This window comes from Microcaecilia unicolor, chromosome 1 (genome assembly GCF_901765095.1).
Source record: "Microcaecilia unicolor chromosome 1, aMicUni1.1, whole genome shotgun sequence".
Taxonomy (NCBI): Eukaryota; Metazoa; Chordata; class Amphibia; order Gymnophiona; family Siphonopidae; genus Microcaecilia; species Microcaecilia unicolor.
In genome coordinates, this window is record NC_044031.1 from 481715751 (window position 1) to 481735148 (window position 19398).

The 19398-nt window shown below is 44.3% G+C and overlaps 1 protein-coding gene across 1 annotated transcript in view; it reads right to left on the reverse strand.

The window, feature by feature from the left end:
- Positions 1-15936, reverse strand: part of CCDC178 (coiled-coil domain containing 178) — a 277655-nt gene extending 261719 nt beyond the window's left edge. Inside the window, exon 1 of the mRNA XM_030190136.1 lies at positions 15885-15936. Within this exon, the coding sequence (XP_030045996.1) occupies positions 15885-15893 (9 nt within the window). The 5' untranslated portion in view covers positions 15894-15936. The remainder of the gene's footprint in view (positions 1-15884) is intronic.
- Positions 15937-19398: the final 3462 nt, after the last annotated feature.

Consider the following 19398-nt stretch of genomic DNA (forward strand, 5'->3'; position numbering starts at 1 on the left):
ACTAAGTCCACGGGGCAACACGAATCAGACCACAAGGTAACAGTCTTGGGTTCTCCAGTGCTGTTATCAAAGTAATTTGGATAGGACATTGAGGCAAATGGTGGGACTAACTCAGGTTCGGCTCAAGAGGTTGTGGCGCCCTGGACCAACTTTTGTTTTTATGCCCCTGTCTCCCACCTGTCCCACCCCTTGCCACACCCCCTACCACATCAATTTTCACAATTCCTCCCTTGCCTCACCCCCAAACAGCAACTTCTATGATTCCAAAGCCCCCCCCCCCCCCCCCCCCCAGGGTGTTAACCACGATTAACATGCAGCCCTAGTAAAAGCTAAGCTTAACCTATTGGCCAGTGATGTCACGGGCTCGGGAGTTTGACACCCTTTAGCACTGGCACCCTGGACCAGAGCCTCAACTGGTCCATAGAATTACATCCATTTTCTTGGGCTTTAATAATTAATTTTACAGGTAATGCTAATAGGCATAAAAGTACTGAATATCATCACTTTCATGGGTAAGCGTACACTTACATGTATAAGTGGAGGCAAAGTAACTGAGCGCACATTCTGTTAGGACATGCTTAAGTCACTTGCAAGTTCATTTTCAAAAGAGATGGACGTCCAAAAAGTGACATAAATCAGCACTTGGACGTCCATCTCACAGAAGCGTCCAAATCGGTATAATCGAAACCGCATTTTGTACATCTTTCTCAGAAGTCCGTTGCAATGACGTCCAAATCTCAAGGGGGCGTATCGGAGGCGTGTTTAAGGTGGGATGGACATTCCTAAGACTTGGATGTCTTTGAGCCATAACGGATCAAAGCAAAAATGTCCAGCACTAAAACTTGGACGTTTTGAGCTGGACCTGTTTTTATTACAAATAAGGCACAGAAAGGTGCCCCAAATGACCAGATGACCACTGGAGGGAATCAGGGATGACCTCTCCTTACTCCCCCAGTGGTCAGTAACCCCCTCCCACCCTCAAAAAGTGTGGTGAAGAACATTACTTGCCAGCCTCAGATGTCATATTCAGGTCCATGACAGCAGTATGCAGGTCCCTGGAGTATTTTAGTGCACTTCAGACAGGTGGACCCAGTCCCATCCCCCCACTACCTGTTACACTCGTGCAGGAAAATGTGAGCCCTCCAAAACCCACCAGAAACCCACTGTACCCACGTACAGGTGCCCCCTTCACCCGTAAAGGCTATGGTAGTGGTGTACAGTTGGGGGTAGTGGGTTTTGGGGGAGGCTCAGCATGCAAAGTAAGGGAGCTGTGTATCAAGGAGCATTTTATGAAGTCTACTGTAGTGCCCCCTAGGGTGCCCAATTGCTGTCCTGGCATGTCAGGGGGACCAGTCTACTAAAAATGATGGTTCCTCCCACGTCCAAATGGCTTGACTTTGGACGTTTTAAACTTGGACATCTTTGTTTCGAAAATGGACGAAAATCAAAGACGTCCAAATCGCAAAACATCCAAATCCAAGGATGTCCATGGTATTTTCGAACACAAAAGATGGACATCCATCTTTTTTGAAAATGACCTTCTCCCCGCCTCGGAATTTGGACGTCTTTGTAAAACGTCCAAATTCCGACTTAGACGTTTCTTTCAAAAATGCCCCTCTAGGTGTTGGTATGCCAGCCATCTTTGGTTGCATGTATGGCTGGTATACCTTTGGCCAGTTTGAACTTAACTGGTCAACGCATGCATGCAGTTTGTGGAGGTTTCTTTGTGAGGGGCAGAAATTGCAGACTACCAGAAGTTACTCCTGATCTGTTGCAGTGCAAACACCACTAAGATGTCAAATACATTTGTTTGACCCCTGAGGCAGGCCTTTGTGCTGAAACACGGCCGTGTCAGGACAGTTTTATGTCTTTTATTATAAAGACTCATATTCTAAGTCGGTTTTATGCGTTTCATAATAGACTCTTACATTTTAATATCCTCTTTGAGTCCACCTCAGTCTTTTGTTTTACTGCTCATGTTTGCGAGAGGGACCTTTCCTCCTTTTTTCTTTTTGTTTTCTTACTGGGGTGGCACCAGATTTTGAATATTGCTTTCCCATTTTGCATAAATCCTAGACTTCGCTCCTGTATTGGGGAGCTGAGTGGTTTTTATGATCCACCACTTCTGCATTTGGTGGGTGGGGGGGGGGGGGGGGAGCTGTTTTATGTTTAATTTCTAAGGAGGGCTCTTTATTTATCTAGCTTATTCTGTTTTCCAAGAGGAGGCATATTGATCTAACAGACTAGTACCTGTCCTGTAGAAATAATTTTTAAAGGCTGGGTAGTGGTTCTTAATGAAATTGTGGCAGCATTATGCTAGTTTGACGTGCTTTGTTTGTTTGTGAAACTTTTAATTATATCAGAGAATTTTGGAAACCTGCATGATCAATGGCAAATGATCAGAGAGGAAAACATTTGGGATTATTTCTCTAATAGGCTAAACTATAAAGCCCTAATTTTAAAATAAATGAAAAAGCAACAGCTGAAAGTGAAGACATGAATAAAAAAGTAAGGAAACAATATTTATAACTCTTAAAATTCTGACTAGCACCTAAATCTTCTAAGCATGTTCCCCCCTACCCTCCAATATTTTCCTCTTTTCCTCACAAAATCAAACAAACAAACAAACAAAGAAAATGGGTAAGTCCCTGTGTCAAATTGGGTCGAATTGTCCACCCTAAGAGCAACTCCTGCAGCACAACTGTGTCACTGATAGTGTCCGCTAGTTTCCATGTGGCCTGTGACCATTAGGAAGCTAGGGTCCACTGGGCAAGTCTCATATGGAGTCCATGTGGCCTAATAATCTCAACATCTGCCGAGTCGTGACCCATTAGCTCTGGTATACCTGAAGTGCAATACAAACTAGGGCATCCACATGCTGATCTGAGAGAAAGATCCGAGCCTGAACTGAGCAGTGCTCCTATGAATTCCAATCATTGGACAGGGAGCAGGTGGGACCCTAGTAACTCCAGCTCCCAAATAGTTCTGGACATGGATTTTTGAGCTCCTTTCTTTGATGTGCTCTTTACCAGCCAGTCCTCCAGGTAGGGAAACATGTTAATCCCCAGTCTGCATAGTAATGCTGCAACTACTGCAAGACATTTTCTAAACACCTTGGGAGCCAACGTGCGGCTAAAAGGCAGAACGCAATACTGGTAGTGGTGTTTCTCTGCTTTGAATCTTAGATACTTCCTGTGGCTGGAATGTATCTGAATATAGGTATAAGCATCCTTTAAGTCGCGAGAGCATAGCCAATCCTTTTCCAGAATCATGGGGAGTAAAGTGCCTAGGGAGTAAAGTGCCTGAACTTTTCCTTGGCTCGATACTTCTTCAGGGCCCTGAGGTCTAGAATGAGACAGAATCATCCTGTCTTTCTGCAAAATCCTTTCCTTTTTCCCTCCATGGTAGAACATGTTTGACTGCATTGACCTGCAAATGGAAGAGAGCTCCTGAAGAAGCAGTTCCTAGTACTGAGAGCTTAATTTTGATGCTCTGGCGGGTGGGTGCAATTTGGAGGGAGTCTTTGCCAATGAACAGTGTATCCCATCCAGATTAGTTTGAGAACCCACTGGTCTGAGATTATAAATGGCCACCTTTCATGGAAAAAATTCAGTCTCTCTCCTACTGGTAGGTCATCCGGCATGGTTACTTTTATCACGGCTGTCTCTTGAAGCTAGTTAAAAGTTCATCCATTGCTTTGACTAGGGAGCTGACGAGGACTTTTGAGCTCTCTGCTGCCTCAAGTGGGAGAGGGAGCTCTTGGGTGACTGCGAAGGACAGGAAGAAGGGGGCTCCTATACCTCTGAGAGCAGTAGGGTCTCCTCTGTCCTGCTCCTGAGTACCTCTTGCAAGAAGTAGTCACAGCAAGAATGAGCCAGGACAGTGACCTGATGGTATCAGTTCTCTTCTTGAAGAAATCAGCAACCTCTTCCACCTTGTCACCAAATAGATTATCACCCTGGCAGGGGACATACCTCAGACCTAGAACTGATGGTTCTAGGTTTGAGGTGTGCAGCCAGCCAAGTCTGTGCATCCCAATACCCATAGCAGAGGCCCTGGATGCTACATCGAAAGCATTATAGGCTGCCAAGGCTATGTGCTTTCAGCATTCCTGCTGCTTGGCTACTAATTGGTGAAGTTCTGCAGCCTGCTTAACTGGTTGTCTGTAAATTCCACCACACTGTTCACTAAGTACTTCAAGTGCATACTCATAAAGAGCTGGAAAGAAGGTATGCGGGAGGGTAGCATAGCATTCTGAAACACTTTCCTCCCAAAAGAATCCAAAGTTCTATTATCCCTCCCTGAGGTCATTGAGGAATGAGTTATGGAGTTATTGACCCTTTTGAGAGCAGATTCGACCACCATGTATTATGTTTCTATTTTTACTTCTAAAGTTCACTAAATTGTCACACTGAAGTTTAAGAAAAATATATATTCAAATCAGACCTTTTTCAGTATCCCCAAAGTGTGATTTCAACTAATATATTTCTTTCCTCTTAGGGATACTTTTTACTAGAAGATTTAAGCTAGTGAAATCAACCTGAGTAAATCATGCAGTTAAGTGGTTTTTGATAATGGAAAATCTTGGCTGGCTGAAAATGTTTAAAGATTGTACCTGTATTATTGGTAGGTCACCAGAGAAATTAAGACAGAAATTTACAAGCAAATATCCTACTTACAAACTAAATATGTCCTATAGGCTTTTATGATTTTTGCAGCATGCTGCTTCAAAATAACAAATGGCAGATAAGGACCAGCATGGTCCATCTAGTCTTCCCAGTAAGGTAGCTAGAATTATATCTGCTGCTCCTGCAGAACAAGCAGCAAGTTACCTCCTTTATGCCTTTGGGAGTTTGCGTGCCACTCTTATTTGAAGTGTAAAAGTCATTAATTTTCCTTTTGTTCTATCCACTTGCTACATAGTGATCCACTGTTATTATCTCATGCTCGTTTTCAAAGTTTGTGGTCTGATGGGGTATATAGGAAGTTGCCAATTCCCCTTAAAAACACTCACTTACAGAGAAACCTTAAGAAGCCAGGTCCTGCAGTATAGAACAGAGAGGGCTTAGCATCTAGGGCAGAGCAAGGAGGGTGTTGTCCAGTTAGCCAGTAAAGAAAAACTCCCTAAGTACAGTCAAGTCAGAGAAGCCCAGGGAAGAGGAAAGCAGCCCTACAGCCAGGGCCGTGCTAACCCGGTAAGCGGGGTAAGCACGGCAGGGGGGCGCCTCATGTTCAAGGGCGCCGCCGCCACCGCCTGCCGCGTCAGTGTTGTGTTTAGTAAAATTAAAAAACAAATTACAAACCTCTCTCGCGTTGGCGCCTATATGCGCATGCGCTGCTGGCTCGCTCTGGCTTCTGCCTTCCCGTGCGCTGCGTCGTTCGTCTGTTTAGGCTGTTAGCACCGCCCCAGCGTGACGCACGGCGTGACGTCATCGCGCCTGGAGCCTCGCAGGCAGTCCGACTCCGAAGGACGACGACGACGCGTTGAGTGCACTGACTGCTGAGAGAGGAGAGCCGGCGCCACTGCTGGATCACTGGATGATTAGCTGCTGCTGCTGCCCGCTCCTGCAGCGCTCCGCAAGTCCGCCGCATCGGCATTCATTTTGTTTTGTTTTTTTTAGAGAGAGTGGTGGACAAGGTTAGGACATCATTGGCATTGGTAAGGACGGTTTCGCCTTAACGTTTCATTATGGCTGGCTGGCCTACACTTGTTGTTAATTGTAATATTGATAAAGAAAAAGTTACATTGAGGCTGCAGTTGGGGGAACTGGAACGTGGAACCAACCAGGCCAGCTGGGGAAAAGAAATACAAGGCAAGGAGGAAATTTCTGGGGGGGGGGGGATGGGAAGAGAACAAGCTAGACTCGGAGGAACGAAGGAGGGGAGAGTAAGGAAAGGAAAATAAGAGCTGATGAAACAGAAAGCCAAAGAGGAATTTGACCCAGCCTCACTCCTACGTTACTCAGGGAGAGAGGGGAATTGCTGGAAAGGGATGAATGGAGGGGGCAGGGGACAGAGGAGCATGGATGGGCATGGATTGGGAGGGCAGGGCTCAGGGAGAGAGGGGAATTGCTGGATAGGGATGAATGGAGGGGATGGATGGATATGGATTGCAGGGCAGGGCTCAGGGAGAGAGGAGAAATTGCTGGACATAGAGGGGAGGGAAGAGAGATGAAGGAGATGAAATGAGGGAAAAGGAAGAGAGGAGAAAAACTGCACATGGATGAAGAAAATAGGCAGAAGTTGAGGACCAGAAATGAAGAAGAAAGGAGGAAAGGAAAGAAATAAATGGAAAGGAAGCCCTGGAAACGGAGTTAAGAGGACAGATAGCAGCAGAATCAGATACTGGGCTAGCATGATCAGAAAAAGAAAGTCACCAGACAACAAAGGTAGAAAAAAAATCATTTTATTTTCATTTTAGTGTTTGGAATATGTCCACTTTGAGAATTTACATCTGCTATCTTATTTTGCAATGTATAGCAATTTGTTTCTAAGAATATTGCTGACAATTCCTGCCAGTGTGGCAAGTGGTGAGCGATCATTTTCACGGGGGGGGGGGGCGCCGCCGCCGCCGCCAACTGATAGTCTGCAGGGGGGGCGCCAACTGATAGGCTGCAGGGGGGCGCCAGAGACCCTAGGCACGGCCCTGCCTACAGCCACCACTAAAGATGATGTATAAGCTGTCAGAACCTGGATAAGGTAGGCCAAGCTTTTATTTGGAATCTTGTAAGAATCCTGTTTCTTGAAGCCTGGCTGGAGCTATGCCACAATTTGTGGAATAGTGCGGCTAGGCTGTGCACACTGTGACTTTGGGAGTTGTTAGCAACAGGCCTGTATAAAGTTTGTACCTGAATCCCATCAGATTTTTTTCTCAGTTTCTGTATCTGTGAAATTAACAGGCTTCAAAGTTACACAGAAAAATGTAGGCAGATAAAGACCATATGGCCTATCCAGTCTTCCCATTCATGTCATCTACTCTTAGAGATCCTATGTACTTATGCTAAGCTCTCTTGAATTCAGATACTGTTTTCATCTCCACTTCCACAGGGAGGCCATTCCATGAATTCAGCACCCTTCCATGAAGAACTATTTCCTTAGGTTACTTCTGAGTCTATCCGCTTTCACCTACACCCTACACCCCCTCATTCCAGAGCTTCCTTTCAATCGAAAGAGACTATGCATTTATGACATGTAGGTATTTAAATGTCTCTATCATATCTCCCCTCTCCCACCTTTCTTCCAAAACATAAATATTGAGATTTTTAAGTCTGTCCCTATACACTTTCTGATGTATTTTAGTAGCCGCCCTCTGGACTGACTCCATCCTGTTTATATCTTTTTGAAGGCATGGAGGCATATTTTCAAAGCACTTAGCCTCCCAAAATTCCATAGAAACCTATGGAACTTAGCCTCCCAAAGTGCTTTGAAAATATGCCTCATGGTCACCAGAATTGTACACAGTATTCTAAATGAGGTCTCACCAGAGTCTTACACAGGAGCATCATCACCTCCCCTTTCCTACTGACCATTCCTCTCCCTATGCACCCAAGCATCCTTCTAACCTTTGCCATTGCCTTTTCTACCTGTTTGGCCACCTTAAGATCATCACCTATGATCACACCCAAGTCCTGCTCCTCTTTCGTGCACAAAAATTCTTCACCCTTTAAACTCTACTGTTCCCTCAGGTTTTTGCAGCCCAAATGCATGACCCTGCATTTTTTAGCATTAAATTTTAGCTGCTAAATTCCAGACCATTTCTCTAGCTTCGCTAAGTCCTTCCACATGTTATCCACACCATCAGGGATGTCTACCCTATTACAGAATTTGATATCGACCACAGAGAGGCAAATCTTACCAGACGGCACCTTCAGCAGAACACTACTGGTAACATCCTTTTCCTCAGAATGAGCTCCATTTACCACTACCCTCTGTCACCTTCCACTCAACCAGCTCCCAACCGAGTCAGTCACTTTAGAGCCCATACCGAGGGAACTCAGTTTATTTAATAGTTGTCCATGCAGAACCGTGTCAAAGGCTTTGCTAAAATCTAAATACACCACATCTAGCACTCTCCCTTGATCCAACTATATGTTGCCCAGTCAAAGAAATTAATCAGATTTGTTTGACAAGACCTGCCTCTAAAGAAACCATGTTGCTACAGGTCCTGTAATCCGTTGTGTAATCCATTGGATTCCAAAAACTTTACTATTCTCTATTTTAAAAGTGCTTCCATTAATTTACTTACCATAGAAGTCAGATTTACCAGCCTATAGTTTCCAACCCCTTCCTTACTTTGGCATATTTGTGTTAATAGAGTTTTGCTTTAATTTTGCACCTTGTCTGGCTGTAGCAGTGAAGGCCCACGCTCAACCCTTGCTCACGCTATCACAATAGTATATACAATTTAAAAAAAAATACTTACCAAAGCCAGACTGCAGAAAAATAGGATCCAGAGACAGTTCAAGATTAACAGGAGAAAGAACTGAGAATGACCTTCTAAACCATCTACTCTTGAGCATGCAGGGAAGGAAAATGTCAACAGCAAAAAAAAAAGAGGAATGCCTATCTGCTGAGCTAGTGTCGAGCCCTTGAGGACAAAATGGCTGCCGAGACCTTCAGCAGCAGGGGCAGGAGTGACTGGGGATTCCTGTCACACCTCTGTCTTAGCTATGCTCCCGCCCTTGCAGAAACAGGAGGGCCGAGCCTGTGTGCGTTGTACCGCTGCTGCTGGCTGCCGTAACACCGACATGGTGAGTGAAGATGAGTTTTAAAAATCGGAGGGAGGGGGCCTGGAACTGGAAGGGAGGGAGGGACGATGACCCTGGAACTGGGAGGGACCCTGGAACTGGGAGGGAGGGGGCCTGGAACTGGAAGGGAGGGAGGAAGGGAGGGGAGGACCCTGAAACTCGGAGAGAGGGGGAGGATCCTGGAACTCGAAGGGAGAGGGACCCTGGAACTCGGGGGGGGGGGGGGAAGGGAAAGGAGAGAGGGAAGGGAGGGAGAAGGGCCACAAACTCAAAGGGAGGGAGGAGGACCTGGAACTGGGAGGGAATGGAAATTGGAGGGAGGGGGCCTGGAATTCGGAGGAGGGAGGTATGATGCACATGTAGTGGGGGAGGGCAAGGGACAGAGGAGAATTGCTGCACCACGATGGATGGAGGGGGCAGGAGAGAGATCCTGCAAATGGATGAATGCAGGGGAGAGAGCATAATTGGTGCACACGGGACACACACTACACTCTCTCACTCACACAGACACACACATTCTGTCTCTCATTCACACACTGTCTCTCTCTGACACACTCTCTTTGTCTCTCACACATACTCATTCACTCTCTCACACATACTCACTCTCTCTCACACATACTCTCTCCTAACAGTTCCCTTAAAAACATAATTACCATTAGAGGACAACCTTGCTAGCGCCCGTTTCATTTCTTTCAGAAACGGGCCTCTTTACTAGTATTTAATGAAAGTAAAACATTTTGAGAGTAGGCATTTCAGGAGCATGTCATGGGCATGAGATTGGAGGTCTTATATGATGTACTTTTTTTTACAATAACAGATAGCAAAATAATTTTCTTGTGCCAGAAAGAAAAACAAAGTAAATGACGGGGAAAATCCACTGCTTATTTCTGGGATAAGCATCATAAAATGTATTCAACTTTTTGGGGATCTTGCCAGGTATTTGTGATCTGGATTGGCCACTGTTGGAAACAGAATGCTGGGCTTGATGGACCTTTGTTCTGTCCCAGTGTGGCAATACTTATGTACTTAGACCCTGTTTAAAAGCGACTAGCTCAAGACCAAACTTGTCTTTGGACCTATTTGTGATTTTGTTGAGTTGGAGCATGGAGAGGTGGAATTGTTGGTTTGTAAAAGAGAGTGGAGAGTTGCTGTGTACCCTTGTTTCTTTTCCCGTCTGATCCTTTTGACCCTCACACTTTTTGCCTTGCCTCCTCTGTGTCTCACCTCCTCAAGTTCTTGCCCACACCTGCCAAACCCCAGCCACACCCGTCCCTTGCTCTGTACCTCACCCCCTTCCTCCACTAAACCCTCATTGTCCACAAACCCCCACACCTCCCATTCAAACCCCCTACCTGCTTGTCTTCTGTCTCTCATTATTCCTCTGTTTCTCCACTTCCAGTTTGTCACTGTGCTTTGTGTTGCTACTGTTTGTGTGAGGACTGTGTGGTGGTGCTGGGAGAGTGAGTGCTGGGACTCATTGGGTACTGTAGGTGGAGGAGTGCACAGTGGAGTTACTGGGCTGCACCTGTGGTAGTGGGACACCTGCATGTCAATCATGGATGTGCTGAAAGCTATTGTGGCTGTTGCTTTGCTGGGTGTGTGGATGAGAGTTTTGAGGGGAGACCCATGAGGAGATACCCCAATCCCAGAGTATTTGAGCCCAGGTCCCTGTCACGATGGTGACTGTTTCCTTGTCTGTGCTCACCTCACCCTCTGGTGGCCAGAACCGATGGCTGCTATAGACTGTCACCCGTTCCAGATTTTAGCTCAGTCCGGTCCGGATGTTCCAGGCTGCCAGACTTGCTTTTCTTGTTTGTACCTGAACAGCACCCGTAGCTGCCTTGTGATTCCTGCAGCTCACCTTCAGTAGCTGATAGGCTTTATTAATCACCTGGAAACTTCTGTGTTTGCCTTTGCATCGTCTAAGGTCCCTGGTATGTTGGTGTGCTTGTTGCACTTCTGCCTAGTCTGGTTTCTTGTCCGGTTCTAGTTAGTCTATGTTTGGTTTAGCTTAGGTTTGCTTATTCCCTAGTCTTGTTTCTGGTCTGTATTCCTTGTCTAGTTCCTGTTTGTTAGTGTGTCTTCCTTAGTGGCTGCGTGGCAGCTTTTAGTCCTGACTCTTGTCTGTCAGTGATTTCGGTGGCTGCTTGGCAGCTTTCAGTTCCTGTCCTTTAGTTTGTCCATTTCCTGCCTTGTGTAGTATTGTCTGTCTGTGAGTCCTAGCCCAGTTCCCTGCCTTGCTGCCCATGTATATTCCTTTCCCTTCTGACCCTCGGTCCCTGTTCAGCCTAGTTGTTATCCATTTCCTGCCCTGTCCGGTAAGTCCTGCTGGCCGCCTGCACCCAGGGGCTCAACTCCTGGGGAAAGGCAGTCAAGTGCAGGTGAAGTCTAGCTGTTTCTGTCAGAGTTCTGCCTTGTCTCTGGTGTGGGGTGGTTTTGCCTGCCACTGCCGCTCCTTGGCAGTGGTCCAAGGGCTCACAAACCTAGTTTCTGCCTTGAATACCTAACAGACCCTCTTCATGGATCTCACTGACCAGCAGTGCCTTACAAGGTACTGCTTTGATAGGGCTGCCATACAGTACCTCAGTGACCAGCTACAGCCCCTTCTCCAGGCCAGGACATGCAGGAATAATCCAGTGCCAGTCCACCTTAAGGTCACTGCTTCCCTCAGCTTTCTTGCCACTGGTACTTTTCAGTCAGTGCTAACAGTCAATGCAAGCCTCACCCAGCCCACCATCTCCAACTGCCTTGCCCAATTCCTTGATGCCTTCCTCACCCACACCTCAGACTATATTACCTTCCCCACTACTACCCAGGCCCTCCAGAACAACATGGCTCAGTTCTAAGCCACAGACCTCTTCCCCTCAGTCATTAGCATAGACAGGCCCCAGGCACACATGGAGGCATATTTTCAAAGCACTTAGCCTCCCAAAGTTCCATAGAAACCTATGGAACTTAGCCTCCCAAAGTGCTTTGAAAATATGCCTCATGGAGACCTATAGGAACAGAAAATCATATCATTCCATGTACATGCAGGACATGTGTGATGCTCAGGGGGAGAACGTGGATATAGGTGCTCGCTACCCATGATACATATACTACTACTACTACTTGACATTTCTAAAGCGCTACTAGGGTTACGCAGCGCTGTACAATTTAACATAGAAGGACAGTCCTTGCTCAAAGGAGCTTACAATCTAAAGGACAAATGTACAGTCAAGTCAAATAGGGGCAGTCTAGATTTCCTGAAAGGTATAAAGGTTATATACCTTGCAGCATTCTGGAATCTACCGCAAGACGGACTGAAGGGAGATCACTGGTGGCTGGCTCCTAGGTAAGCAGTGATGGGATTCCTAACCCCCATACTCACTCCCCCCTTCACCACCCTACCTCCATAAACATGTCCCCAGAACCCACACCCAGGACTCGCATTGCTCAATGTTCCCATACAAATACACACCCATGTCTGTGAATCCTGCTCCTCCCACAGGTGATAGAAGCTACCCCCAGTGAACCTGTCTAATGACTCCCATTGTCCATCCCCAAACTGAGGTGGAGGAGGAACATAAGAGCCACAATAACACCTGCACAATCATTGAGCACACTTCTGGCCACCTGAAAAACAGATTCAGATGTGTCAGCCGTTCCGGAAGGGAGCTCTTCTACAGCCCAGAAAAGGTTGCTAAGATATTCATGGCCTGCTGCATACTGCACAACTTTGCACTGCAATGAAGACAACCCCTGCCAGAGGACACACAGCAACAGCAGCAGGCAGACCAAGAAGATGATAGCCCCCTCCCCCCTGCCCACAGAGCTGACCAGGGACCGCAGCATCTGGGGGTCCGCACCAGACAAAGATTCATACAGACCAATTTCCATCAAATGTCAGTGCAGTAATTATTTGTGTTCCCCATATCTTATTCTATCCCCCTTTCCTCCCCCCCCCCACCAGCATATACCACCACAGCATGGTATTTGTCTCATGGCCCTATCTCCCCCTACCCTTTCAGGGCCAGCTCTCCCACCTGTTCTTCTAACTGCTGGGGATGGTCCAGGCCTTGCAGGAGCAAACAGTGTCCAAGTCCTCTCCTGTGGGGCTCCCACTGTCCTCAGAGGCATCAGGAGATGCAGCTGCTTCTGCTGTCCTATGGAAATTGGGCCACCTGGTTGGCCTGTGGCTGAGTTGCTGCTGGGCCCAGCACCCAGCAACACAGTGTGTGCTGCCTCAGAGGGACCTGGCTGCAATGCAGACCCAGCCTGGAGTCCTATGAGTCCCATCCGCACCTGCTTGGATGCTGGTTTCTTGGCCAGAGCCGAGGAGGTTGCAGCACATCCTTGTTCTAAACATTTCTGGGGGGTATTTTTGAATATCAGAACACATTTATTTACTTCTTCCATTATGGACTTGTGTTTTAAAATGTTTTCTGGTAAATGTTTATTTCGCCATTTGAACATCATATTGAATATGTCCCTCCACGGGCCCCCCATGTTTACTAAGTATTTTTTCCCACAGACATAGAATGGGAGAAAACCTTTAGTAAACAGACCCTTACGTTATTTTAATTATGGTACAAGAGAGCTGCACTGTGAAATCACAATATATTCAGAAAGCTGCAATGATACTGGATATACAACAACTGATAGACAGATATGCGAGGTGTGGTGGGTATTGCCAAAAATAACCTGCGTGGTTAATCAGATCTAGCAAAACATTTCTTAATGGAAAATAAAGATTAGATTTATTTCTTTCTTTCACATATAGACAGTGAAGACCTTAGAAACAGTAACAATGTGATTTTTAAAAGTGTAGTTCTTTAAATAGTACAAGACAATTTGCAGATTTTCATTTGCCATGTATTCTTTTCCAAATGTAAAGACACGAGAGTCAAAATAATCATATATTTAAACATAATGCTACTAGCCTGATAACTGCATGTTCTGAGGTATCATCACTTGCTTGGGAAACTAGCCAGCTATCACAACAGTAACCTTTATTCAAGAGGTTAATCATATGTAGGAACTCTATTCAGTGTTGTTTTGGCTGAAGGGCATAACAGTGCATCCAAATGGCTTTCCATTGTAAAGCCAGCCTATAGCTTAGACCTAGTTCAGCGAATTTCCTTGCAAGGTCCTTGAAAGACTGCAGTAAAAAAAAAAAAGTACAACTGATTGCGTGGCCAAATTTTTGTTCATGCCTGCTTACTGATTTTTGTTCATTTCACAAATAAACAAGGCATGAATACATCAACCCACAAACCATAAACAATAAAGAACTTCATCCTGCAAGTTTGCTACAGCCAGCAGTTTGTGACTGAATCTGCTATCTGTCATAAGATAAATGATAAAGTGATTGCCATTTGTCACTGAATATACCAGAGAAGTGTTCAGCTGTGAACCATTCAATGCAGACAACAGTAACTACTGGCATTCTCATTACCACACTCTTCTATATGAGCCCGTCAAATGCACAGAAATCATAAAAATGCAATCATACTTGCTATAACAGTTTGTGTTAATTTAAGAATTTAAGGAGACATTAAAAACACTGTAAATAACATTGAACAAAAAGCACTGCAGTAGGAAATCTTGAATTAAACAGTATAGAGTATACATAAGGCAAAAGCCATCTTTTATGCAGAAAGACTTTGCAAAGTTGGGTGTAGAATTTAATTTATATGTATTGTTCTCATTTTTGTACTGTTCAGTGATTTTTAATACAAACTTTTTTATGTTCTGGGAGTCACTGGTGCTTGACGGCTTTCAACTATATTAATAGAGTTTATAATAGGACCCATACATTAATATATTCTGTGTTTTACCTAAACCCCAAGTGAATTTAGGGAGTGTCTAATCCTATGTTGCTGTCCTTTCTGCAAGCTGGGTGTAATTAATTTGCTTAAAAGGCAATACACAGCCATAACATAAAAAATAAAAGGCAAATAACTCCTGTGGAATTACACTTATTTTATGCAACTGCTTTAGAAATGAAAGATATATTGAACAGTAGCAATAATTATAATTTCATAGGACTCAAATCAAATACTTTCAGGACTTATAAAAATTACCAGCAGAAAAAACAGTCTTATGCTAAACATGAGACATTCTGGCCCCAAGTATCTCAGAAAATCTGAATAAGGCACCTTCATTCATTCACAATTTGAGGTTAACCCCAGATTAGAATCACATAATTCATTATCAGTTTCCTTAAAATATGCATGACCTCAGTATCTTTCCAATATGCATTCTCCAGGGGAAGCCCACTGAACCTGCTTACACTGCAATGTCATCATGAAGTCAGAGCAAGAAGGCAAAATGCTTAGCTAAATTCAGTCATTGCACTATGTGACCCGGCTCCTCAGAATTAATGGAGAGCATAGAATAAAGAGGAATATTTCCGCCCTGGTATCAAAAGAGAGAGTTGTTCCCTGATCTCTGTGATAAACCTCCCTTGCACCCCATAATTTACCAGAGAACAGACTGCATTCAACAGCAAACAGCAAACAGTTCAAATAGTATATACATTTATTAACTGTACTATATTGTAGTATATGAAAATATTTACAAGAATATAAGCAACAAGTTTGATCATTAGGCAGACGTTAACATAAAGCAATCAAATTAGTTTTAACATAAATTAATCCTGCCCTGCTGCACTGGTAAAGGACTATAGAGTTGTCCTAGGCCAAAATCCCAACTATAATAGCTGGCAGCCAAAAGGAGCTGATAGAAAATAGAAAAAAAAGAAAGAAAGAAAACAAGCAAAACACTGTGCACACAGTTCAGATGGGACCCATGGAGATATGCTGGAGATGTAATTTCCTAGGCAGTTCCTTGAAAGCTGTAACAGTGAATACATCTTTTACTTAAGGTGAAAACTTCTCAATGAACCACCTGGTTGCTGTGTAAGGTGCTGCAAAACCTCTTAGAGCACTGCTTGGATGGTAGTCTCTTCTTGGGATGAAAAGCTCCAAATGCAGTTCCTTCCTATTCTCCACTCTGGAGTGGAACTTGTACAGTTTATCTTTTCTTAACAGTGAGGATTTTCCTGTGGAAGTTCCTCAGAGTCTGGTATGGCTTCAGGTAATGGGTGGGGCTGAACTTTATACCCAGAGGAGCCTTTTACTGCAATGGAAATACCTTTCTCATTTGGTTGAAGCTCTGTAGCAGTTCAGCTCTGCTATCTGGTATGAAAATCCGCCTGCTGGCTGGAACCCCTTGGAATCAGACACTAAATCCTATGAATTGGTATAGCCCGGGTCCACCACCTTTAGTTTCTTCCTTGGTTCCTCTCAATGACCTTTTCTAGACTGCATCACAAACCCCTAGAGTTCAAAACAGCCCATGGAAGTTAACTCTGTGTCTATCAACTTCTTGTGTTTCACTGGCATGATTTAAAGGAATCCATTCCAGGTTTTGCCTTTAGCTTCATACTTGCTCTGCTAGAGTCCCAAGATAGGCAGCACTGTTTGCCTCTGGATTTTACTCTAAGCAAGAAAGAAAAACTGCAGAAACCACCAAGGATTAATAGAAAGTTCTATTTTTTTAAATTATGCATAGGTTTGAAATATACACCCAAATAGTTAAAGTTGTACAGAGAATCTGAAATAGGAAAGCAATCCCATCTGTTGCCAATACAACAAAACAAGTACATTTTAACACGGAAAGAAAAAGAAAAATATTCCAGACCTAGTCCACCACTTGGAGATGCAATATTAATAAGGACAAACTAGCCCCCCGATATTCAAAGCTATTTAACAGGCTGCTGACCAATTAAATAGCATATTGGCACCTAACTGAGGATATTCAGCAGAAGATAACTGGTTACTACCGCTAAATATCTGTAGCTAGCCGCTAACCAGCTATATTGTATGACATAGCTGGTTAGGCGTAGATATTCAGCTCTTAACCAGCTATGTTCAGCGGTTAAAATAGGCCTGCTATTTATGCGGCCTATCATTTACTGCTAAAAAGTTAACCAGTTAGCGCTGAATACTGGCTTAACCAGTTAACTTTTTAGTGGCTACAAAACCCCCAGCAGACAGCAAAAGTGCTAACCGATACTGGCTGAATATCGGGCCCTAGAAAGAAAAAATGAAGAAAAATCAGGAAACAATACTATGTATTCACCATTAGCCAAATCATTAGAGGGGCTCCTTCCTAACAGTTCCTTTACTGCCAGAAATGAAGTCAAATAAGAGGGTTCCAAAAAAACGTATTTGTGACTGATAATGGACAACACATTGCAAGGACATTTCAAGTAAAAAAAAAAAAGCTCCTATCTGTAACACAGCTGGTCTTAATATAAAAAAACTGTTTTAAGTCTTTTCTGGGTTTCTCATGAAACATCAGGGAAAACCAATATTTTATTCCCCAAAACCCCTTTCTTTTGATCTAAAGTAATGCTTTAACAATATATCCGTGTCAGTACTATTCATGAGAGTAATCAGGGCTTTTTTTGAGGGGGTACTTGGGGGTACTGAGTACCGGCACCTTTTCCACTGTCTGCTAAACTTGACCCATGGTTCTCGTATTTTATTGAAAGAGCTCAGGTTCTACATACAAATTCTGCCTTGTCATAGATTCTATGACTGGTTGCAGGGGTCCTGGCTATTGTAGGGTGGGTCCCTCAATGATCACTCCACCCCTGAAGGGTAGCCTGGCATTTGAGTACCGGCACCTTTTTTGCTAGACAAAATGCATTGAGAGTAACTATCAGTGTCCCAGTAAGACTGCCAGTTTGATGAAGTTCCTTCTCTAGCTTTCAGCAAATCTACAGTAATTTCTCCAATACTTGATCCAGTGGAGCGTTTTGTTCCAGGTAATAGGACCCATACAACAGGTGGCAAATTATCCAATTTTAAAGATAACACTTCCAAACAAAACTACTGTAGTGTTTCCTTAGAAGACTTCTTTGAAACTTGGGGAAAGTTCAGACATCTCAAATTACAACTTCTGATGGAGTTTTCCAACGCTTCCATTTTAAAATGTACCGCAGTATTATCTTTTATACATGCAGATTGGGCAGCTTGCAATTTCAAAACAGTTTGTTCTTGCTCTGAGATGTTTCCTGCTGCCTTAATCAATTCCAGTATTTTGAGACTCATTTTCTATTATCGTAGATTTCAAAGTTTTAATCTGAGAAGCCATAACATTTATAATCGGAAGAATAGTCTTGACCAAATCAGAAATAGATAGCCAAATTGAATCCTATTTGATTTCAACAGGTTTGACTAGCAAAATATTTGGCAAAACGTCTGAGGCACTACCCTAAGCATTAAAGCCTACCTCTGTTCCACTTCTGGGCTGATCTAGGCTCTCTCTGTCTGGAACTGCATCCACCCGACTGCATCAGCTGTTTGCCCTGCAGCTTCTCTGTCCAACCCTTCCTCTAGTATTGGCATCTCTCTCCACACGCAGATCTGTAAAGATCCCTCCTACTGAAAAGATCATCCAGACCTAAGCAAAAAGCTTGTTGCTGCTAGCTGAACCAGCAGTGTCCTCCCCTCCAGACTCAAGCTGCCATCAGGCCCAGAGAGTATTCCAGGCTTCCCCCATCTGCTAGCAACTACATTGAGCTCTGCACCAGAGGGCTAATTTGAACCCTTCGCTGCCTCAAAAAGGTATCCATGGGATCCACCACCAGCAGCTGGGTTGCAATGAAGGGCCTTCACCTCTGGCCACCCTTGCATTTGCCCATGTTCCCAAGGAAGTAATCTGAATGATAAGAGACAGACGTTGCTTAATCCTTTACAACTGCCATCTTGAATTTCAGGTGCATCGATTAATACACAGTTCTTTGTAAATTCAAGGGGACAGGAACCTCCTTTTAGCATGGCCTCCCTCATACTTTTATGCAAAAATGTAGAGATCATATTACATCCTCTTCAGCATCCAGACTGAGAGGGTCAAAGAATGAACGTTGGGCTAGAGTGATAATCCATGATTTTGTATAACCCAAAATTGAGGAAGTTGGTTTAAGCATCACTGTGTAAGGACAGCATTTTCACGGGCCCTGCTGAGTTACCAAGGGAAAACTCAGACTCCATAGAGGTGACAACTGGCCATTTTAAATGTAACAGGACAAGCTGTAAAACGTGTGAATTAACTATAGAGACTTCATGTTTTAGACATAATGGCCGGTCCTATCAGTTGCGACATTACACAACCTGCCGCACCCCGTATATCATATATTACATCATCTGCCCATGCAATACAGTTTATATCGGGAAGTCAAGCAGATACTTCAATGCAAGGATGACCGAACATCGGTCGCGGATTACAGCGCAGAAACAACCACACAGTGGATGTCCTACGATGTATGGTGATCGATCACGCTATCCTGATATCTAGGGGAGGTGATCGCAATAGAAAATTACTTTAGCAGGAAACTTTTTGGATTTATCATCTTGATACCCTGGAACCTAAGGGGTTGAACACGTACATACATTGGGGATGTTTTATGTGATGTACATCAGGAGTTCCCGGAAGTATCATTAGAAGCCAGGTGCTTCCGGTATCGTTATTACTTAAAAGACGCCGCCGCCATGGTTCTTCCTCCATGGTGGTAGGCTGACAAGAAGGCTGAGAGACTGTGAGCCATGACACTGATTATATCAGCAGGAGTGCCACTACTGATGAGTATGCTGACAGA